Genomic DNA, 24,843 nt, shown 5'->3' with positions numbered 1-24,843 from the left:
ACATGCAGTGTATCAAAAGAAGGAACTGACACTTTTCTTTAAAAAAAAAAAAAAAAACTTTTTATCAACACTTGAATGTGGGTAAGTGTCATTAAAAAAAGCAATATTTTGAGCAAAAAGCTGAGAAAATCATGTTTTTGTCAAAGACTACATCCAGATCTGATTCAGAACGATAATCGAAACATAGCTGGAGTAGATCCGAGTCCATCAAGTAACAATAGGCAGTTTTGATTTACATGCTGTTTAATTTTGGTGATCACATTATTTTACATATGCATATGATTATATGAGATTGCTTGTTTCTGCATCTCCTTCAAGTGTGTTTTGATCAGGAGATTCAGTACTCTTTCAAAAGAGGTGTAATAGCACCCCCTACCGTATAACAGTGAAAACACGGAGAGCCTGTCAATGACAGGGAAGCGTTTTCTCACAAATTACGGAAATTTCCGTCAGTGGCGGGGAAAGTGTTAAAATACCACATTGAAAATGTGAATTTTTAAGTACTTCTAAAATGCCATGAAAAGACCTTTGTGTGTGGATTGGACCATTGAGAATTACATGACCAACACAGCTAATCCCCATTGGCTAATGTTGTTGGTATTCTATTCCTTATGCCTGAACTTGCTAAGGCCTAAATAATGCGGTGCATCGGGCTGCTTCCATACTGTGACTTGCCTGTCTCAACAGATCAGTGCATTTGATTAAAAAAAGTTTATGCTTTCATATATGATTGGATGATGACTGTTATAGTTTAGTGATTGTTTTTTTAGCCCCTACTGAATTAATTTGATAATTTTTTAGTGATCTTTTTTTGTTTCATTTTTTTTTTGTCAATCCCATTTTAAGTTTATTTTATACATTACTTTATACATTTATATGCAATTATTTGTATAACTTATTGATTACTTTAACCCACTCTTTCCTTCTAAATTATATATTTTTTTATTTTACTAAAAAACTGATTTGTTATCATTAAGTAAACTGATTGTGATTTTCTTCTTCACTTTACCTCACATCTCTCTACTATATCTTCTGTCTCTTTTACATTCTCCATTTTCTTCTGGAACATTCTCCTCTCTCTCCGTTTCTACATTCGTCTCAATCTAATCTTCCCAGAATAACTTCATAAACCTGAGTTTTTTGAGACTCTTCCGAGCAGCACGTCTCATTAAGCTCTTGAGGCAGGGCGAGACCATTCGCATTCTGCTTTGGACCTTTGTTCAGTCATTTAAGGTACGAAAACATCCACACCAATTCTCAAGATTTAAGATATATGCAAACATTTTTCACGCCAAAACCTTTACACCGATTTTGATGCCAAACTTCATGCACTCTGAAGTCCCACCTTTCAGTTAAAAAAAGAGAGACTATTTTATCTATACATAAAAAAAGCATAACCAACTGCCCTGCCTTAAAGGGATTTAAAGAGTGAATTAATTCTTTGAAATTATTTTGAATATTGTTATTAATTGTTTGGCATCTGTACATTTTAGAAATTGAGCTTATTTATTGAATTGAACATTTTTAAAAGATTAATTCTCCAAAAATAAACCAAAAACTGCAATATCATAGAGGTGCATTGTATTGATTGTAGAGATGTAATACTTCTTTATAAATTCTTGTGGTCTTGTAACTTTTAAATAAAAGCATAGTGACAAATGCACTCAACCTATTTTACAGTTTGCCAGCCATCAAAATTCAAATTTCTTCCACCTTTCATGCTGTTTTTGTCTTTCTACAGGCTCTGCCATATGTGTGCCTGCTCATTGCAATTCTGTTCTTCATCTATGCCATCATTGGCATGCAGGTAACAGCTGTTCTGTTTAAAATGAGCTCTAACATCACTGTGAGTTTTTAAAGAACTAAATCAAGACAAAATAAAACTTCTTTCAACGCATTTAAATGGCATATTGTTGCTGGGATATCACATCTGTGAATGTCGTGATGTGTGTATAAGTTTTATATCTGCTCTGTGATGCTTTAGTTGTTTGGGAACTTGGATATTGAAGAAGATGAAGGCAGTGCGATCAACGAACACAACAACTTCAGAACCTTCATCATGGCCCTAATGCTCCTCTTCAGGTCCATCCTGTGTCTTTACCAGTGTTATTTTAGTATTGCTATTATTATTTTGAATTAGCTTGTTGTTGTTTTTTATTATTATTATTTTAGCATTAAGTTACAGAGTTTTTGTCAGGTGCTTTTGTCATTTTTTTTGTTTTTACATTTCTATTTAGATTTAAATTTTTTTAATTTTAGTACTTCCTGTTAAACCTTTCTATTTAGTTTTTAGGAGCAAGACTTAAAAAACCCACCAAAACCTTCACTTTTAGCTTTAGTTTTAGTAATTTTTTCTGCTTTTTATCATTTTTATATATATATATGTATATTTCTGTTTAGCTTTAATTTGTTTTAATTTCAGTTTTTTTATTTTTAAGTTAGAACTTTTTTTTAAGGTTTTCTAAGTATAAGTTTTTCCTACTAATAGTATATAGAATATATTTTTTGTCACTTAACAAAAACTTTTTTTAATATCATGTATGTGTGTGTTTTGGTAACAGGAGTGCCACTGGCGAGGCATGGCATGAGATCATGCTGGCATGTCTCGGAGGAAAGAAGTGTGATGTTAAATCTGGGAACGAAGGGCCAGAGTGCGGCAGCAACTTTGCCTATGTATACTTTGTTTCTTTCATCTTCCTCTGTTCTTTCCTGGTGAGAACAACCTCCACTTGTTTCTTTACTCCTTCCTTTACCTTAAAGGGTCATGAACTGAGAATTAAAATTGTCCTTGATCTTTTGACAGTTTAGAGGTCGTTATACTATAAAAATATCCTGTAATTTTTAAAACTTCCTTGTTATTCCAAAAACAGCTTATTGAAACCAAGGCTAGAAAAAAGACAAAGTCTGTAAAGTGTGGAATTGTGACGTCATAGTGTCGTGAAAGACCGCCTTTGCCGAAGAAGATCCACACATTATTTTAAAGTTACCTTGTTAGCCCCCCCACCGAATCGCATATGCCATGTATTATGTAAATAACAGAGAGACGCTAATGCTAGGTTACTAGAGCTAACAAGCGATAAAGATGACTTTGGGGATGGCAAGACGTTGTGCAGTGACAGGTTGTGGAAAAACTCAGTCGTTGCATTTCCTTCCTTCAGATCCCAACGTAAGGATTGCGTAGTTGAAGTTTATTTTTAATACAGTTCCAGATTGCGTTAGTAAGAAGCTGTCCATTTGTTCGCTACATTTTACTTCGGATTCCTTTGTAAACAAGGCGCAGTTCGATGCAGGATTTGCTTGAGAGACTGAAATTTAAAAAAGAAGCTGTGCCCTTCTGTATTGGATCTGACAGGAACAGCTCAACACACATCTGTGAAACATTTTTTCTTTATCCTGTCTTACTATTGCTTTGTTATAGATCATTTGATATGTTAATATGTGTACATGTTTAACCAAAATTACAACAGCGTCCATTGATGAAGGATAAAGTCTGTCAAAAAGACACGCAGATTTTCACATCGGTGGGCACTCAGCTATTCTTTCAAACTTTGGGACCTAATTGGTTTAATCTATTTTACATATGCAACACTATTACCCAATAATAGCAGTGGGCGGTTACTTCCAAGTCTTCCATGCGGCACACCCAGTGTTTCAGGATCGAGGCTCAAAAACAGGGTAGAAAATAGCCTATTACTTACTAATGATGTTTTTTTAAGTAAAAACCTTTCTAATGCTATTAGTGGACCACAAAGAACAGTACAAAATAATAAAAAAGGCAGTTCATGACCCCTTTAATCACATTTTTTAACATTTGACTTTTTCTCTCAGAGATGCATCTGTATATTTTTCTCTTCAAAACAATAAATAGTTGATTCAGTATGTTTTTGGGTGGTCTGTTTATGTGTTTAGATGCTGAATCTCTTCGTTGCTGTCATCATGGATAACTTTGAGTACTTGACCAGGGACTCCTCCATCCTGGGTCCACATCATTTGGATGAGTATGTCAGGATATGGGCAGAGTACGACCCAGCAGCCTGGTGAGTTGCACGCACAACTTTTTATCTCACACACACTTTGCTAACAAAAACACATTTTAAACATGCTCATATTCTTTTAGGGCCCGTTTACGCCTGGTCACTTCATGCGTTTTTACTGATCGGATAGCTTTCTGATTTAACAAAACGATTCCATTTACACTTGGTCGCATAAATGTGTTTTCGCAAAACGGATATAAATCCGATAAATTCCTGCGCTATAAGCAGATTTAATTTAGTTTACATCACCAAAAGCAACAGATACGAGCTGCATTTTATTGATCATCAGCTAATTTCAAAATCAAAGACCGCAATAGGAGAGAGAGCGACATCAGCACTGATAAGATCATTTAGTTTCTTTACTTTTAATGAAGATGATTGTGTGTTGAGCGTCTGCCACTTACTTTCAGTTTTATTTGCGGTAGTTTGCGTGTTGGCTTGATAAAGAGATACTCTGCTTATCTGCAGCGATGCGTGTTGCAGTAGCGCCATCATATCTGGCTATAACATGTCATATAGCCAATAACACGCTCTCACACGTTTATTTTTAGCATTGTTTGGAGGAGTAAAATTTACATATGTGGTTTCAACAACCAGATGCATTTTCATTTGTCCAGTTTCATCTGGAATGCGGCCCAGACCACCTCCTGATGTGGTTTGAGTGATCGGATTTAAATCTGTCTCGAATGTATTTCGGAGGGCATTTACACCTGGTCTTTTCGCAATTGGATAACTATCCGATTACAGAAAACGCATGAAGTGACCAGGTGTAAACAGGCCTATAGACACACGTGCAAGCATTGATTTTTCCTTAAAAATTTAAATTGTATAATGTAAATCCTAAATCAATTGCAACACCTAATAACCATTTGTAAAAACATGCTTACTGCAAGCTAACAAACATTGTAACATTCTAAAGATTATTTTATCACAGATATGTGCACACAAACTAACTTAAAAACTAACCATTCTTCTCCATAGCTCTCATGTCTTTTGTTACTGAAAACATCCCCAAAATGTCCCAAAACACTGTCCATGGTCACTCAAGATAAAGCCCTGTCACAAATAGTGGATCTCAAACTCTCAAAATGCCCCAGTGTTTGTCTTTAAATCCTTCCTGTCCCATCCTAGGGCTGATGTGACCACTGCAGTCTGATTTCTTGTCACATATGTAGATGAGCCCGATTGTACCAACTGCACAAACTCTGTCTGCCCAGTCAGTAGTGTCTCCCACTTCCCCCCGTCCCAGTGCTTGCCTCATTCTCAAGTGCTGTTCTGCAGGAGCGCATGGAGATGGTCTGAAGAAGCTCAAGAAGAAAAATAATATTAATATGTGTATAAGAACTACAGCAAGGATCAGAGGAAGTAATTTAAAAGAATATAAGCGAGAGAGAGAGAGAGTTGAACGTAAGACCCTGTGCATGGCAGATTCTGACTTCACAATGACTTAATTCTCCCATCTTTATGGCTCAGGTGTGCATGGCAAACATCTTCACAGACAAGCTGTCGCAGCTTATTTCTGTACTTGCCACTGCATACAAACGTTAACAAAATACACCTCATGTATTTTGCCTGTAAAGCCCACATAGCTGTCACTGTATGCAGTTCAATTAAGTCATTGGACTCGTAAAGATGAGAGAGCCTCTCATGTGCACGGTCATATCGGTGGATTCGTTTACTCCGCACCGTGATAGGGGGAGGATTCAGAACAGCACTAAAGATCATTCAAGGACAGCTGTACCAAAATTTTTTTTTTTTTTTTTTTTTTGGTGATTTCACTTACATGCATATAGCTGGGGTTTATTGCACTGGATTTTGACATGCATTGAAATCTCGGCTACAGTAACCCTCACATGCATGTTTCAATTTATCCAAGACAATGGCCCCTTTTCACATTTCCAGGTTTTTATTACAGAAGTAAACTATAGCATGAGAACTGTCTTAAGAGGTAAATGGGCGTTTATTTATAATGGCTGTAGCATGCTTCTATGCATTTATTTATTTAGTTTATAATACTTTTAATATTTGGTTTGAATTATTTGCACCCTTGGTAAATATGTTCAAAGAAGGCTGTGGTAATAAATCTGCATTGTTTATCCTTTTGATCTTTTAATCAAAACAATCACAAAAATCGAACCTTTCTAATTTTGCTAATATTGCTAACAATTCTATTATTGCTAGTTTTTAATTAGTATGGAAATTCATCATCACAGTCTTGTGAAAAGTGTCCATTCCAGGAAGATCTCAGTCTTTCGTATGACCTGAACATGTTTGTTATAGCTTAAAATCGGTTGGGCTGTCCTTCGAATGATCTGGTTTTCTCTTGGTTTGAGGCAGTGGAACAACTTCACTGGGTTTGGTCTGTGATTTGTCAATGGATATGTGTGCTTTTATTCTCTTGTTCTTTGTGCTCCTCCTCTTGTTTCACTATTTTTTCTTCTTCCTCTCCATCTCCTCTTTGGCTCTCTGGCTCTCTTTTTTTCTCTCTTTTCCTGTGTTTGCCCCCTCTCTAACCTCCCTGTATTCTTCTTGCAGCGGGCGCATTCATTATAAGGATATGTACAGTTTATTGCGGGTTATCGACCCCCCGCTGGGCTTAGGCAAGAAATGTCCTCATAGGGTGGCCTGCAAGGTTTGGATCCTACTAAACAAAAAACTTAAGCACCTGCTCGCATTGAAGACTGGAATGAATGTTGCTTTTCTTTTTTTATATATTTTCTTTTTTCAGTTTCTTTACTCTTCTCCACAGTTTTTCTTCTTTTACTTGAAATTCATTTTTGTTATTTTATTTGCCATCTCTGTATGCATTCTGATATGACAAATGAGAATGTGCAGGACAATGCAGACACCTTTTTAGAAGCATGACATGCACTGCCATCGACAGCCAAGTCTGTATGAACCTCTCTGTGGAATAAACCACTCTTAACAGCCCAAAAAAAAAAAAAAAAAAAACACAATCGAACGAATCAGTCATTTTGTTCTTTTTTTTTCTTTCTGCTTGCTGTTGAACCATGCCTTGGCAAACTGGGTGTAACAGTGTGCATTGTTCTTGTTTGGGGACGAAGTGAGGGTTGGGGATCAGAGGACTGCATTGACGTGACTGCCATAGTTCACCACCAAGCAGCGGAGCTTTTCTTTGCCTGTTTGAAGCCCCACTGCAGTTCTATGGGACCGTCCTACGATCGCATAGAACAGTGTTTTTACTAGGACTAAAAACCAGCTTCCCCTCCTCCTGTTTAACCTCCAGCCAATCAAGAGCTCTCACGCTCTCAAAACCCCGCCCCTCGCCCAGACCAAAACAATAACCTATGTGTCTTTGTTTTTCCTTCTTGCCGTTCTTATTTCCTCCTCCTTTCTCCTTTTTTGGTTTAAATCCCACCATCCTCCGGTTTGTCCCCCTCCATTGTTTCTCTTCTTGTCCATTGTTTTATTCGTCCTTCGTTGTCCTCCTATTCCCCCCCCCCCCCGTTCTCCTCGTTTAATTTTTGGGGTTCTCACCCCTCCCCTCCCACCCCACTCCCCCTTACAGCGGCAGGATCAGTTACACTGATATGTATGAGATGCTCAGGCACATGTGTCCTCCGCTAGGCCTGGGAAAGAGGTGCCCGGCTCGGGTCGCCTACAAGGTTAGCGGCAGCAGCCCGCCGTGGGTGCGCCACAGCCAATCAAAGCTGTCCGTTTTTTTTTCTGTTAGTGTTGGTGTTGGTGAGCTGCTGTATCTTTCTTTTTACATTGTGGGGTACCGGTGAAAGTGTTAGCCAGCTGACACACACACACGTACGCACACATCCACTGGAGAGCGGGAACGGAGGGTACCTTGCCAGCCCTTCTGCACCGTACTCAAATACTCACTCACTCACATGCAGATGCAAATGATTTTGTTGCAAAACAGCAACTGTTAACTTTTTTTGCAGTCTTATTGTTAGAGATGATGTGTTTATTAATTTAGACATTTGTTAAAATCAACATGAAATCAAAATAGATCCTATTTAGTTTCTTAATGCACTTACCAGGTCTTATTCATTGGTGCAGTATTATTCCGAACCCCAAAAAGTTTTTCTTCATAATCTTTCATCAAAAGTGAATTAGTAGTTCCTCCTCTGCAACAACTCAAATGAATTCCTAGTGAATAAAATAAAGTCGCCTACAACTTTTGTTCTCTTTGAATATCCAGTTTCACTCATGAATATCACATTGCAGAAGTAAAATGGTTTTTGAATGCCGTTTCATGTTGACTTTAACTTGAAAACAAGGAATCTTGTATTATTTTCGCATTATGTTTCCCATGTTCATTGCAGAAATAGAGCCTGTGATAAACTTGAAATACAAATATGAAGCATATAGACAGAAATATACATGTTTCACTGTGTGCGTGTACAGAAGGACTGGGAAGGATTGTGTGCCTTTGGTCCTCTGCGTCTCTCCCTCCAGTGGATGATTCCTAAAGTCTACAGATGTCCAGTATATTTTCCATGAGTTTGGCAGATGACACTTCCGTAGGTTCAGCTAGTGCGATCACACAGCTTTTAGGAGTCTTTAGACCCACTTTATCCTTTTGATTTTTTTCCAGCAAATCCACTAGAATCACAGATAAGCTTTCCCACCTGTCCTTCGTTTGATTCTGTCAATGCAGTTCTGACCTGTTTCCGTTCCCCTCTCTCTTTCTGTCTTACTGTCTCTCACTCTATCTTTTCTTTCCCCCCCACATTCCTCCAATTTGCATTTTCAGCCACTACATCTCTGCATCCTTCTCCTTTCTTTCTCCTGCTCTCTCTCTCTCTCTCTCTCTCTTTTACATCCTGTCTCCTTCTCCCTCTCTCTCATTTCTTCACTTTTGTCAGCATGCTTCTTAATTATGCAAATAGTAATAATCTGAATGCATCCTTATGTGACAGTTACATCCAGCCATTTTACATGTCATTACATGTTCATTATAGGCCATGGACCTTAGTCAGATTAGATGATGGTGTGTTTAGTTTGAGGTGAATGAAACCAGAGCCATGTTGTTAGTTTTTTTTAAGTTTTTTTATACAAAATATTATTTGTCTCTTTCGTTTTGCAGGTGGAGACTGTAATTAATGTCCCATGATGTATATCTGTGTAGTCTCTTTTCAATACAATTCATGCTTATACTGTGTACAAAGCAATGATTTGTTCTTACACCATTCACTATTTTCTGCATAGTGAATCTCTTGTAGAATACTGTTCAAAAGTTTGAGGTTGGTAAGATTTTCTCTTATATGCACCAAGGTTGCATTTATTTGATCAGAAATATAAGAATAGTAATATTGTGAGATATTATTACGATTTAAAATAGCTGTTTTTTATTTTGATATTTTAAAATATGATTTTCCAGTCTTCAGTGTCACGTGATCCTTCAGAAATCATTCTAATTTGTTGATTTGGTCTTCAAGAGATGTTGGTTATTATTATCAATGCTGAAAACAGTTGAGCTGCTTAATATTTTTGTGGATTTTTTTAAATATATAATACTTTATTAATTATTAATTTTTAAATAAAGATTATTCATTTCTTTAGAAAAAACTAAACTTTTGAACAGTGGGGTTTTTGAGGACAGAGTGAGCTAAAATTAGTGTATTTTGAAAATATTGCAGAAAATGCACACATTTCTGAGGAAAAAACTACTTGATTTCTCATGTGACCATTCAGTCGTAGATTGGAAACATCATATTTTATGCGTTTTCTTGCTTTCACCCTACAAATATTTTAGCAAGTAATAGTTTTCTGGAGTTTTTTGTCCACTGCATGTTTCATCAGCTGTACATAGCGATATGGTTGTACTTGGACAGACAGTACTTCCACTTTTATAATTTATGTCTAATTACAACTGGCGTCTACACTGACTAAGATCCACTGAACGGACTTCCTCTATGCCAGCATGGACAGTTTTAATGTGGTAGACATTTTGTGAAGTGCAATTTAATTACAAGCTCTCAAAGCTTTACTCAGACTCCCTTCACTCCTACCTCTTCCTCTCACTTTCCTCACTCTCTGATTTCCCCTCATCTCAAACAAACAACATTCTTCTTTTTTGCTCTCTTTCTCCTCTCAGACTTTCTCTCTATCCATTGCCAAGCACACCACTCCCCCCCCCCCCCCCCCCCCCCCCCCTCCTCATTATTTTTATATGTGGTGCATATCTCATAGCTTTCCAGTCTGAAGTGAACTAACCTCTATACCTGTTGCCCCTAATCCAGTCCTACACCTCTCGGTGTACAACACTGCCATTTTTCCTCTTTAACTCTGTAGGGAATGCCACCCCTTATCTGACCTTAAAAAAAAACTGCACCCGTTTTGCATCGAGAGATCAGAAAAAATAATAATAATAATGCAAAATATCACTTAACCCTATGAGAAATCACCCAATGAAAGATGCTAAACTAACCCAAAAATACAAGTGGTCAATAAAAGATGAAATGATACTCTCTCTGCGCGGCTGCACTGCTCTTGTTCTGTGAGGGATGGGGAGGGAGGAGGGGGGATGCATGCACTGCATGTTGCATGAAGTAAGGGTTGATGTTCGGGTGGGCCGGGATTGTTGGGGAGGGCGGGTCGCCACTAAACTCCTATTTGGGGTCCTGCTGCATTGCATGCGCTTCTGCATGACCACCACTGGAACCCGGCTCGTACTCGTTGGTATTTACACCTCCAAGGAACGACGGACTGGTCTGAAATGGGCACACGCGTATACACAGGCTCACACATGCTCACTTTCTCACACTAATGCCATGTGGTGTGCTTGTGTGTTCCAATTCTATGAAGGTACATCCAATGCATGGAAATAGGCATCTAAAAACTGCTGTTTTTAGGTGCCCTTTCATTCATTGGTTTGTCCAAAATATACAACCTCCAACAGGTAGGGGGAGCTCTTTAGCAGTAGTCTTTTGAAATAAATGTCAAATTTAGCTGATATTTGTTTCCTCAGCCTTTGCCAGCTGATTCAGGGTATGTAATTTGCTGTTAATTGCACTAAAAAGTACTTTAAAATGTATACATTTGCATTAGATACAGTATATCAAACCAAGTGGCATTCGCAAACAAGAGATGCTTATGTGAGTGATATTTATGCCTGATCTGAGATCAGTTTTCACTGGCAGAGGAACACTGAGGAACTACATCCTGTGTGATACTGCTCCTGTTATCTGTGAGGGCTCCAATTAAGTTACTTAATTGATGTGTATGTATTGTATATGTTCTATAAGATGTGTGAATGGTTCATTCACACATTACAAGGTTGCAGGATGTGTATTGGTCAATCATTTGTCAGTCTAAGAAAACTGCTCTCACAGATGTCAACGAAATCTCCCTTTTTTGTGTGGTTGTATGAGTATCACCTGAAAATGAATTGCATGATGCATGGTTTGTACACAGCCACTGCATCAAAAGAAAGTCAGAACTACAATCAAATTATCTGTTTAACAGCTTAATCTACTGAAATTGGTATGGCTAGAAGTTTATTTTTTGGCTACAGACTGCTGAGCTCCCCCAAGCCTTTTATTAGTCCACCAAAGCATCTGACTGGAGGTTTAACTTACACAGCCCCGCCCTCATCCCCTCTGATTGGCTCTCCACAGAGACTGCTACGTATGGACCTCCCTGTTGCTGATGATAACACGGTGCATTTCAACTCTACTCTGATGGCTTTGATACGCACTGCTCTGGACATCAAAATCGCCAAGGGTACAGAACGACATCCCTCTTTCTTGTATACTGTATTTTATTAACTTTTTTATTCTATTTTTACAGAAATTTAAACCGATTTGAGTCAGATATGCACTTTCTTTTTTTCTTTTATTTTGAAAAACATTCCAAGTATGACAAATATTAACCAAAACAACATTTCCTGTGTGTTTGTGTGTGTATCTTCTAAATGAATGTGATTATAATTATGTTTTTGTGATGTTTGTGCTTTTGGTGTATATGCATATTTTGTTTATCTATACCTATGTGTTTGCTTACGTGTGTATGTACACTGCTCTGACATAACACACTTTCAGGAGGCGCAGACAAACACCAGATGGACGCGGAGCTCCGTAAGGAAATGATGGCGATTTGGCCAAATCTCTCCCAGAAGAACCTGGATCTGCTGGTAACGCCACACAAGTGTAAGTTGCAGATGGGTTTGTAGAGAAAAACAACTAATAAAAGATCACTAATTCATCAGAGGACAGCTTCTCTCAGCCCACACCGCTCAGCATCCTCTGATCAGGCAACAATCTCACAATCTTTCTCCCGTCCCCACATGACAGACCAATATCTTAGATCAGGAATACCATGCTTTTCCATATTATTTCAATTTAAAACCATCCTGCTTCCTGGCTAGATTTATTGCTCATAAAGATCATTTTTTTCACATCAGATATTCAATGATAATCGAGTAGTTCATCCATTTCGCTATCCACATTTAGGCCTTCAACATAGTCATCCCACTTTTACATAACATATCCTCTCCTTCCCCAACCTCTTTCTTTTTCTCCCTCTTCATTTCTCCTATCTTCTGTCTTCATTGCCTGTTATCAGGGGGTGCCTCGCTATAGACGGATCCTCTATAGAAGTCTTTTCACTCCAGCATGTGTAAAGCACAAAGCTGGGCTAAACCTCCAAATCACAGAGCCTCATAAACTAGCCCGAGTTAGTACCTCATATCTGATGGTGTTAAAAGATGTTAGGTACTTTAGAGTTTGATATGACGACCAGAATATTTGAAAATCTGTTTGTATAATGTATGCAAAGTAGCTAATAAACAAGTAGCCTGGAAATGCTTTTGTATGCTTTCTTTTGGCATGTTTTCTTCTGAAAATTTTTGCATGTTTTACATTTATTTATATTTTTTATTGTCAATCCTTTGGGTGTTTCATGCCATTTTACTATGAAATTGTCCTAACAAGAAATTGTTTGATGTGAAGGGATTGCTTTTTTTGTTATTTGTGGCAGCTCAAATTTTTTCAAATTTATATGTTATATGTTTCATTCAAACTCCGGATGCCATTGCAGAGTTTTGATGAAAAATTTGAGCTCCTTGCAAAATATTGTACTCTTAAGGTACTGCTACTTTTGCCTCATTCATGGCATCTTTTCGTAGTAAAATGGCTCTTGAGTCCCTGTAGGAACGTAATACAGCATAGAAATGTGAAACAGTAAAAGGTCATTGAGTAAAATGAGAGGTTCTTTAATTAATGAGGATCTGACTGTGAAAAGACTATCAGCTCAGTGGCGTTTTGTATTTGTCAGTGAACTTTGTATATATATTGTGTATAATGTAAATTGTGCATTTATATAACAGTATATACAGTGGCCCCAAAAAATATTTGGACTATCAAGCAACACTAAACATGTAAGAAATTCATTGCATTTGATAACAAAACACCAGGTGGCATTTATTTTGAAGAAAGATAGCGCAAAGCATGGTTTTTGAACAAAATATTTCACAAAAACTATACAAAAATTGGTTTGGAAATTGGAAATTAGTTCTGGGAAAATGTCTAGCATCATTTGTTCACAAATGCCACTTGGTTTGATTTTTGTTGCCAATGCAGTAATATTCATACATGTTTTATCGTGACTCTAGTGTCTAAGTGCTTTTTTGGGGCCACTTTAGTTTTGTGAAAGTTTTGTTGTATACCTGTTGTCCAGATTCTCAGACCCAGATTGAGACTCACACTGGACTCTGAAGAACTTCTATTGGTTCACTTTTGTTGAGGTCGTGGATGAGTTTTGTCTGGGTCTGAGAGACTAGACCTCAGTGTTTGTGGCATGCCTTGTCTCCAACTCCCATTCCCCTCTCGGCTCAGGGTCCCATTCCACCCCGGTCTAATTGTGCAGGTTAACTTTTTCATCCTCTCAGCAGCGACAGACCTGACAGTGGGCAAGATCTACGCCGCCATGATGATAATGGAGTACTACCGGCAGAGCAAGGCCAAAAAGCTGCAGGTGCTTCGTGAGGAGCAGGTACCGCCTCAGACAAACAAACAAATGCCAAGTCTGCTCTGCTTTCTCAACCTTTTGCTAATCTTCTCCCAGCAAATCAATCATGTAGTCTATTAAGCCAAGTTTGCAGTTGATTAGCTTCACTAATTAACATTGCAGAGGAAACTTCCTCACTTTGCTAATCAACATTGGTAGCACTTTTTTTTTTTTTTTTCTGCCTGTCCGCACAATTATCTTAAATTTGGCTACCTTCTCACTTATTGGCTATATATGATTTTTTAACTTATAAGTTCTAATTTTTAGAAGTGAGCATTGCAGTTTTTATGCACATTCTGGAAACTTAATTTGCATCTTGGTGCTTCCATGCAGCATTTTTATGTGATCTTTAAATATGCATCAAAATACATGGTTGAAAACTGTTCACAGATAGGCAGCGGCCTGCAGTTTCAGACACAGCCAATGCATCCTTCACACTTCACACATTTTAAGCTGAAATTAGCCATTTTTAGATGATCACATTCCAAAGTTTGGGCTGGTAAGACTTTAAAAAAATTATTATTAAAAATAATATGCTCTATTGCTCAACAAGGTCAATTTATTTGACCAAAACTATAGTAAAAACAGTAATATTGTGAAATGCTATTACAATTAAAAATAACTGTTTTCTATTTTAATATATTTTAAAATGTAATTTATTCCTGTGATGGCACAGCTTACAGCATCATTACTTCAGTGTCACACGATCCTTCAGAAAACATTCTAATATGTAGATTTTTTGCTTATAATTATACATTTTGAATACAGTTGTGCTGCTTAAACTTTTTGTGATACATTTTTCCAGGATTCTTGGATCAATAGAAAGTAAAAAAAAAAAAAAAAGTATTTATTTGAAATAAAAAACTTTTGTAACATTATAAATGCTTTATATAAAAATATTAATTTCTTTAAAAATCTTGCCGACCCAGTATACACAGTAGTTTATGTCACTTCCCACATGGAGCACTAAGATTTTCATGCAAACTCCCCTAATATTTCAGTGCTTTTATGGCATGAAAACAGTAAACTGGTTATACAGTAGATCTGTATGATCATTTCACATTTTATTTACAGAGTTAGAGCATGCTTAAAAACACATGCAGTAATTTTGCAATGAATATACAATGATGAATGATACAACATGGCCTTTTGTCAGTGTCACTCCTGCCCCCTTCCCCGGAAATGTTCCCATCCCGAACAGGCACAGTGTCCATTGTTTCTGCCTATCATTGTTCATATAGAAATTGAATTAGTAATACTTGGAGCATGGACACTCTGCTGGCATCAGGGAATGGTCTAAATATATGTTTGTGTCCTGCCTCACCTGAATCCCTGTCTGTCTCTTTACCTGTCTGCACTTGTACCTCAGCACCGTCCTCTCAACATCAGCAGCGCGTTTGTGGCTGTCTCACTCTATATCCATCCTTGATGTCTCTATATGCCTGTCTGTAAACTTGTTTGTATTTTTTACTGTCTTCCTTCTGTCTAATTCTTTTCAATTCAAAAATTCCTTTTTGTTTCCATACTTTTTGGATCCACTGTCAGTCTCTTGTTCTTTTTTATTGTGTGTAATCTTCTGTTTTGTCTTGTTTTCCTCCATCCGTTGATCGGTGAGGTTGATTTATCAGTCACTAACATGGAATCTTTTCTCCCTCCGTGTGGACACGTTTGTTCAGCCGATATGTTCATTAATGGATGTTGAGGGGAGGTTCTTGGTGTAACCTTTGGGCTACCACGGTCTCTGAGATTTCTAGTGTTCATAGTTTATGTATCATCCACCCAGAACCTGTAGTTCTGTAAGTATGAACCTTAGATCTTCACTGTAGCACGCCCAAACTGTTACTACCACCCATATCTTTTGGTGGGTTGGATGGAAATGCATTGAGCCATCGGCACCTACCTAGACAGCACAGCCCCAATGAGCTACTCCATTCAGGTTGACGAGGGCACAGGAGGAATCCATTTCCCATGGTGCCCTCTGGGTGACCTCTGCTGTCTGGTACCCCACCACCTGTGTAATGCACGGTGGCTTGTGTGTGTTACCCCATATCCCATGAGTGTGTCTGATCCCAGCTGCAGGCCATGTTCGTATCTCACACAGAACCGAACGCCATTAATGTTTCAGCGCTTGGAGCCATCCCCGAACCAGGAAGGGGGACCGGGGGTGAACGGTCTCCCAGAGTTGCCGCAGGAACCTGTCAATAGCCTGTGAGTAGCATCTTGATTACTCTTTTTATATAAGTCATGTTTTTTAATTAGCTTTTAGCTTAATCTGTATGAGTACGTCTCATGAAATCATATCCAGGTCATATTTCATTCAAAAGCTAAATTAATTATTAAAAGATTATTTATGTGCTATTTCATGAGAATAAAGCACATTTTTCCCCAGAATTGCTGTAATGCATTCAGAAGTTTTACTAACAATTTTTAAAGCAATAAATAATAGTAATTTTTTATTAATTAAAAGAAATCACAACAATATATACATATATAAAATAAAATATCTATATTACATTATTATATTATATTATATATTTTTTTTATATTTGTTGCCTGAAACACCACAATCTCTTTTTATTTCCTCTCATTGTTTTGCAAATTAAGTTTTTAAAATATTTGTTTTATTCATTTGTAGTGTAACGCTTGATGTTATATTTGTAATATTTCTTTATTTTATTTTACATTACTTTTGTATAGACCAAATCTGAAATCACTTAATCTCTTTTTATTTCCTTAAAAATTGTTTATATTAAAATATTTGTAAAAAATAATTTGTTATATAAACCAGAACAATAGCCATACATAAATATATTAAATTGAAATGCATTTAAATTATTTAAAAATTAAATTAAATGTTAAATAGTCATGAAAATAATGTCAAAGTTCAAAAATTATTAATTGTATAAAAATAGACTTTGATTTCTATATTCAAAATATATATTTTTTTATTTTATTTTTTTTATTTGGGGGTAAAATATTACTAAAACCTGGCAGGTTTTATGAGATTCACCTGTTTCGACTGGTGCTCTGTCTCTTTCTTCACTGCTTAGCTTTGCTTTAATTGTTGTCTTTCTTCTTCTCCTTATAGGCTGCACTTCTGCTCTTTCTTTGTTTTACCTTCTCTCAGCTGTCTTTGTTCACATTATGTTTCAATTCTACGATATACGTCTATCTGCTTTTATGTTAATTCTGCTGTAAAAACATAAATACATTTGTAATAGTGTTTCTGTACTATTTTTTGTCTGCAAAATGCATTCTGTATGTACAAAATTGCTTTTATGTAAGTGTGTGAGAGTGAGTGAGAGAATTAGCCAACCAACACCTTTCTCTGGTCCAGGCCTCCAGAGGGTGGAATGAGTGAGAGCCAATCTTGGGTGACGTCCCGTGCCCAGGAAATGTTCCAGAAGTCTGTTCCGGAAAACTGGAACCCTGACAGACCATCGTATCCTGATGACCATCACAACAGCCGCCATAATCCACAGGTAATACCGGAGATCTTCCAATCAGAAAGGTGATTTTGTCTCGTTTAGATCTGAATCTGAACTTTTAGCAGGAGTTTATCTGGCCGATTGAAACCTGACAAAGTGGCTGTGACTATATCAACAGAATCTGTTTCTGGCCTTTTCTCAGCCTTTGGTATTCCAAGAACCGTGTGCTTCTTCAGCCAATCACTGTCTTCCCAGCCATTGTCTTTTTCAGTGCCTTTGGGCACACTTTTCATTCATATTATCACTCTTTCTACCTCTTCTGTCTCTGTCAGTCTCTAGCTCACATCTTTATCTATCTGATAAATATTTCTGCTGAACTTTACTGCCCATCGTAGACATTTGTATAGACCCTCCCACCTCTGCCAGACTGCGGGGGTGATTCACTGCTTGCTGCTTCTTCACTGTCTTCTGGATCGTACCAAACCCCCTCCAGACTCTCATCTCTCCTTCAGTGTGACTCTTCTCTGTAGCTCAGCAGTCATCCGACCCTGATGTTTCCCTGCACTTGTCACTCATCCTAGTACTATGAAGCAAAGGAGATTCTGAATAAACAGCTGTAGGCTTGAAGAGCATGTTGGAAAGCACTTAAACCAGTAGTGGGCAATCAGACAGGGTTAGTGTACACCTAGTCTCAGCCTGCAAGAAGTCTATAAACGAGAGCTGTGACCTTTTTACTGTGAAATTTTAAGACCAAACCTGAAGTCAATCTGTGTCTTTTTATTTCCTCTTACACTTTGGATATATATGCAAAACAGGTTAAAATATTTGTAATGTTCATTTGTTTTTCCATTAATTAAAACTTTTTTAAAAATTAAAGCTTTTTATTCAAAGTTATCTTATTTTATATTTAAAATATAAAAGAAAAATATATATGAAAAAAGATTTGTTATAAATAATTTATATTTTATGTATTTATTTTATATACCAATCCTGAAACAACACAATCTCTCTTTATTTCCAATTTTTTTTAGCATATGTATGCTAAATAAGTGATGTTAAAATATTTGTTTTATTAATTTGTAGCGTAAACTTGATGTTATATTTGTAATATTTTTTTCTTTTCTTTTACATTTCTCTTTTATAGACCAAATTTGGAAATCACTCAATCTCTTTTTCTTTCCTCAAAAATAGGTTATATTAAAATATTTGTAAAATTAATTTGTTATATAAACCAGAACAACAGCTTTTTTTATTTTATTTTAAATTTTTTACAAACATATAAATATGTATATGTATATATATGTATATGTATGTGTGTGTGTATATATATATATATATAATATAAAACACATTTAAAATAAATAAATAAATAAAATACTATATATATATATTGGCATGCTTAGTAGTAAGTAAATGTGACATCTTTGGGCTTTACTCTCATACATCTTATTTTTAGATTTACCTGTCCTTGAACATTATATTCAAAAAGCAAACTTTGATATAAGTTGTAATATGGGCCGATAATCTCAGACTAGTGTGCACCTGTTCCTTTATTTCACTCTGTTAGTGATATGCCTCATTTGGTAATGGCTAATGACTACATCAAGTGTGCTAATCTTCAATTCAAAGCACTTTTGCACATGACATCGCCCTCTACTGGTTTAATCCCTTATGGGTCCAGTATCATACCCCATAGAGCTGTAGGCCGGTGAAGCAGGCATCAGCCCGGCCCACATGCTGTTGCTCTGTTTTGCAGACGGTAAAAATGAGAAAGATTGGCCCTGTTGGGGACGGTTACTCGGACACTGAGCCCTATCACCCAATGGAAGGGCATGGGCGGACCATCTCCATGCCACGCCTCTCAGCAGACAACCAAGTGAGCACCTTCATCCTTTCATCCATCCATTCACCCATTTCATCTTTCCACCTTTTATCTGTTATCATCCATTCCCGACATCCGTCATTAGTCAGTTATCCAGCTTACAGCCTTTGACCGCTTTGGTGGGGGGAACCAAACTTCAAATAGTTTGTTGTGCTGTCATGCTAACATGTCAATAAATGCTAGCATGTCTTTGTCAAGAGTCAAAGGGCACATGGATAAGTGGCTCACACCCTTACCTTCACTTACCTGCATGGCTGTGTGAATGCATGTATGTGTGAGAGAGAGAGAGAGAGAGTGAGAGCGAGTGTGTGTTCTCAGCATCATCATACCACCCTAGCTCACTTTCAGGAAAACCTTGGTGTGTCTGGTGGTGTGTGTTGCTGCCAGAGCTTGATTTGAGGTAGTGACACGTCAGACAGAAATAGGTCAACTTATAAAAAAACAGCCTGTTTGTGCATAATTATAAAATGTATAGCTCTAGCTTTAAAAAGTAATTATATCATACAGATTAACTTATGGAGATAATAATTAATAAAAAAATAGCAATACTGTGAAATATTATTGCAATTTAAAAAAACAGTTTTCTGTTTTATTATGTTTTAAAATATAATTTATTCCTGAGTTATGATTTAAATTGAGTTTAAATATGCCATAGGACAGTTCACATATGGAAGCAACCAATCGACTGAATTTAAGAGACACCCCTTTGATGCAAAAAGGTGCAAAAATGTGATATGTAACACATGCACTGCTTTGCATACCTAACTCCGATGTCCAGTGACCTCCTGACCTGACAGATATTTTTCACCTGATCCTTTTGAAACACTAGCACAAATCAACCTCTAGAGGCAGTAACACGCTCACAACATATGATTCCGCAAACATACACCCAAAACACATCACAGAGAAGCAATTACACTACTATTATGATAAAATGCATAAATATACACAGCGTTTTTCACCCTTACATAAACCCCATGATCTCTTGGTTGACTATCCTCTGGAGATGTGTCTGAGTTGAGCATTTTGTCCAAGTGTGATAAGTGTGAGGGAGCCGTGTGTCCCCGCATGTGTTCCAAAATGTGTGTGAAGATGAGCTAAGCGTAGAATCCTCACAATCTAGTAACAATCTATATATGTTCACTTGTGTGTTGGAAGTGTGGTGCATACAGTGCACACCAGGAAGTGTGAGGATCCAAAGTCTGTGTTTGTGCGTTCCGTGTAAAGCTGTAACGTAGATGTGGTTCTTGTTCTTGTGACTCACTCTTGTCTAACACTGCTCTGCCCCACAGAGTGTGCATTCTGCTGCGGTAAGTGTGTTAGTGTGCTTCCTATCTTCCTCTACACTCGCTCAATTTTTGTCTTTTTTCTCTTTCCTTTTCCTCCTCCCCCTCCCCCCAACTCATTCCTGTCAATGCCTGTGTTCCTTTACTCTAAATTACAATTGGGATCACGATCTCTCTCTCTCTCTGCTCTCTTCTCCACTTTGCTTTTAATCTCTCCCCAATCCTTGTTTTTTCTGTCTCCTTTTTGTACCCATAATGCATCTTGGTCTCCTATTTCCCTTTTCCTTGCTTCCATTTTCAACCATTTCCTCTTATATTTCCTGTTCTTTTTATTGGTTTTACTTGCTCTTTTCTCTCTTTATTTCCCTGTTTGTTTTTTATTACTTCCTTTGTTTTGGTCTCACTACTTTTTTCATGGACTTCCTGTGGCACACTCGTCTTTTTAATTTCTTACCAACTCCATCGATCCCTTTCCTTTTGACAATATCTCTCATTCCTGGGATCTTTCTCGTCTCTTCTTTCATGTTGCAATTTGTCTCCATTTTTACCCATTACACCATGGCTTCCTCCTGCCCACTTCCTTCCTTCCTTCCTTGTTCCATTTCCTCTTTTCTTCCTTTACCTTCCCCTCTCTCTCTTTTTTTCCTCACACACTTTCTCTGCTGTGCTCTGTGTGTATCGTCCCTGTGGTCTCATGCGTGTGTCCTGTTCTGCGCATCGTCTGTGTGCTATTCAACAGCGACGGAGACACAGGCCGCGAGGAAGTAACCTCAGTGTATGTACCGTCTCTGGCTTTCTGCCTCTCTCTCTCTCTCTCTCTCTCTCTCTCTATCTTCTCCATGCTTTCCCTTGTTCCCTCTCTCATTTTGTCTGTTTAAGGAGTCTGCGTCTCTCTTTATGTCTTGATGTCACACTGAACTCTTTTTTTCAAGCCATCCTGTTTTCCCTCTGTATATTCTACCCGTTGCTGTACCTTTCTCTCTCTATACCTTTTTCGTGTCCACTTATGCAGCCCTGTATCCCTGTATGTATGTATGTGTGTGTGCGAGCGAGCGTGCGCGCAAGTGTTTGTGTGTCTGTCTGTATCTTATCTCTGTATTTCTGGTCCTGTGGACATGGGGAGCTTTTGCTGTCTCGTAGTTCTTGGCGCATGGATTTCAAACAGGAAAACCTGCTGCTAATACCGGTCATGTTGTTAGCATGTTTCAATAAGGCGCATGGCATCAAGCATTACGTGTGTGAGTGAAAAGAAGAGCGTGAAGGGTTATTTCAGTTTTCAGATCATGTTTAGACGCATAAGAGCGTAATGTGGCCAAGTATGACTGTGCGTCCACACGTGCTACCGACTGTCATGTTGACCATCATGCCTTAGGGTGTGTGCATTGATGAATGTGCTGAACTTTATTTGGCTGGATTGGGTTCTTCTGTGTGCTCAGCTATTGCAGAGAAAGACATTGAGTATTTCATGTTTCCGCTTGTATTAGAAAGGCTGCAGTGCATGTAAGGCACGATCTGTCTGTCTGTCTGTCTGTCTGTCTGTCTGTCTGTCTGTCTATCTATCTATCTATCTATCGTATGTCTGACTGCCTATCTATCTGTGTCTCTGTCTGTCTGTATATTTATCTATTTATTTATTTATTTATCTATCTGTATGTTTTTATTTCTGGCTGTCTGTCTGCTTATTTATCTTTCTCTTTTACTCTCTATCTATCGTATTTCTGATTGCCTATCTATCTTTGTATCTATCTGTCTGTCTGTCTATCTATCTATCTATCTATCTATCTATCTATCGTATGTCTGACTGCGTATCTATCTGTCTCTGTCTGTCTGTCTATCTGTCTGTCTGTCTATCTATCTATCTGTGTCTCTTTCTGTCTGTATATTTATTTATTTATTTATTTATCTATCTGTATGTTTTTATTTTTGGCTGTCTGTCTGCTTATTTCTCTTTCTCTTTTACTCTCTGTCAGTCACAGAATATCCATTTATCTCTGTATTTCTATCTAGATCTCCTTCGCTTTTCCTGTTGATCTCTATTTCTCTTTCTGTCTTTGTTGAGCATGACAGATATACCTGTGCTTTGGTTTTCTCTGTGGGTGTGGAATGTACTGAGTGTTAATCTGGTTACATTCAGATGTTTCCACTCACGCACACTGCATTTAATTAAACCCATATCAATGTAAACTTCTGTCCTTTCCCATTTTTTTCTTCCTTTTCTCTGTCTATCTTTTTTTTTTCTTTCTCTGTAGACCATCACCGACACAAGTCCAATGCGCCGTTCTACATCCTCACTGGTCCACGGACGTTCTGGTCGAGGCGTACGATTGGACGATTATTCTTTGGAGAGGGTGGTGTCAGAAGAGGGTCACCGACATGGTCCGCGAAGGAGAGAGCGTGATCGAGACCGGGAGAGAGACCGCAGTCACCGCACCTCAGAGAGATCCCTCGCTCGCTATACGGACGCAGACACAGGTCTTGCACAACTCATTGCAAATTGTGTCATATTATTATTCTTTAAAAAAAAAAAATTGTTAAGATACCGAAGTTCTGTAGGTGCTATGAGTAACTTATTATCTAAAGTTAGCAGTGCTTCTCAATTTTTGTCAAACTATAAAAATGTTTGCCCCTCCCACTATGTAATCTAAAAATCTCTCTTTTTTGACAATATTTACATTATTTAAATGTATTTCTTTAGCCAATTCTTTTGTCCAAAGTGACTTAAGAATTAGAATAAATAAGCAATTAAACAAAGTCACTGCAATTTTTTTTTTTTTTTTTTATTGAATTACCTCTGTGAAAAGCAAGAACTGGCTTTTTCTTTCAGTTTTATCTCACTTTTCTACAGAGCCCCTAAAGGGACATGGTGATGGAAAAAATATGAGATGGGAGTAACAAAATATATTTCAATGCTTTTGTGTTCGCTTGCAAAAGTTTTGCGTTCCCTCTAGAAACATTGCGTTTTCTCACAAAACTTTTGAGATCTTTTGTGAATGCAAAGTTTCTCGTGGGAACAAAAAACATTTGCGAGAGAACAGAATAGCATTGACATAATTTTTCCGCCGGTCTCATTTTTATTTCCAATCACCATGTCCCTTTAGGGTCTCCGTACTTTTCTGATGAATAATGAACAGATTTTTATTTTAAAAAGCAATTATTTTCTTCATTGAATTTTTTTTAACTTTGTTTTGGGTTTTTTGTAAACATTCTGTTGCTCTAATTATACAAAAATAGGCAAAAACAAATGAATAAAAGTTTGCTTTACAGGACCAATAGGGATAGTTCCGCCAAAAATAAATAATCATTTACTCACCCTCATGTCATTTGAAACCACCTTATAATCCCTAATAATTGACAGCGACTCATTTGGAGGGTTTGTGTTCTTACACATCTCATCTCATTTCTCTATGTTGTCTTTTGCAGGACTGGGCACAGACCTTAGCACCACTACACAGTCAGGTGAACTTCCACCTAAAGAGAGAGAACGAGAACGGGGTCGAGCAAAAGACCGTCGCCACCACCATCATCATCACCACCACCACAGCTCGGTGGATAAAGAGCGTTACGGTCATGAGCGTGACTACCACCGTCATCCTCAAGACAGATCTGATCGCCAATGGTCCCGCTCACCGAGTGAGGGGAGAGGGCACAGACAGGTGGGGCACACACACTCGCTGAAATACCACTCGTATATTTACACACAAATTCAACTTGATATTTTCAACTTATTTCACTATACTACTTAAAGGGGCCATGTCATATTGAGTCTTTATCTTTATAAATTAAGCAACAGCACATATGAGTTGCAGATTTGCTGTCAGGTCTAATATAGTTTGCACTGCTCTGTTCAGCCACTTTGCACATTGCAGCAGGTTCACAAAACAATCTGTGCTGAAATGTGCCACCCAAAAAGTAAAAAAAAAAAAAAAAAAATTCTCGTTTCCTTATATTGGGATCCTTAAGAAGAGCTACACACAGCCACGTATTAATGCATTTTGAAACAAGTTGCTTCAGTTTTGTTTTTTTTTGGACTGGAGGAGGTTTTGCACTCTGATAGCTAAAATATGTTTATATAACATGTCAAACTGTTTTTATTTTTTTTAGGAGTGGGAAAAATACGGCTGTTGAAGGCAAACTTTAAATAAGAGGCATCAGTATCATTATTGATATCAGTGATACTGACCTTTATTCATAGTACTTACTAAAAAGATGCCATTAAACAAATGTTTTAA

General features: G+C 37.6%; 1 protein-coding gene across 10 annotated transcripts in view; it reads left to right on the top strand.

The window, feature by feature from the left end:
• Nucleotides 1-24,843, top strand: part of cacna1ab (calcium channel, voltage-dependent, P/Q type, alpha 1A subunit, b) — a 128,548-nt gene that overhangs the window by 95,491 nt on the left and 8,214 nt on the right. For 2 of the 10 annotated variants that reach the window (XM_082155094.1, XM_082155092.1), the window contains 16 exons: nt 1,117-1,233; nt 1,742-1,807; nt 1,985-2,082; nt 2,562-2,712; nt 3,910-4,037; nt 6,570-6,666; nt 11,630-11,735; nt 12,053-12,160; nt 13,900-14,003; nt 16,120-16,226; nt 17,356-17,500; nt 19,203-19,322; nt 20,621-20,638; nt 21,354-21,389; nt 22,864-23,086; nt 24,035-24,267. In XM_082155094.1, the coding sequence (XP_082011220.1) occupies nt 1,117-1,233; nt 1,742-1,807; nt 1,985-2,082; nt 2,562-2,712; nt 3,910-4,037; nt 6,570-6,666; nt 11,630-11,735; nt 12,053-12,160; nt 13,900-14,003; nt 16,120-16,226; nt 17,356-17,500; nt 19,203-19,322; nt 20,621-20,638; nt 21,354-21,389; nt 22,864-23,086; nt 24,035-24,267 (1,857 nt within the window). Of the gene's footprint in view, nt 1-1,116; nt 1,234-1,741; nt 1,808-1,984; nt 2,083-2,561; nt 2,713-3,909; nt 4,038-6,569; nt 6,667-7,563; nt 7,661-11,629; nt 11,736-12,052; nt 12,161-13,899; nt 14,004-16,119; nt 16,227-17,355; nt 17,501-19,202; nt 19,323-20,620; nt 20,639-21,353; nt 21,390-22,863; nt 23,087-24,034; nt 24,268-24,843 lie in introns of all 10 variants that reach the window. The other 8 variants (XM_082155097.1, XM_082155098.1, XM_082155100.1 and 5 more) reach the window with 7 other exon arrangements.

Source organism: Leuciscus leuciscus, assembly GCF_965113295.1.
Source record: "Leuciscus leuciscus genome assembly, chromosome: 23".
Classification (NCBI taxonomy): domain Eukaryota; kingdom Metazoa; phylum Chordata; class Actinopteri; order Cypriniformes; family Leuciscidae; genus Leuciscus; species Leuciscus leuciscus.
The sequence above is the reverse complement of the archived record's forward strand: the minus strand, read 5'-3'. Positions and strand labels throughout refer to the sequence as shown.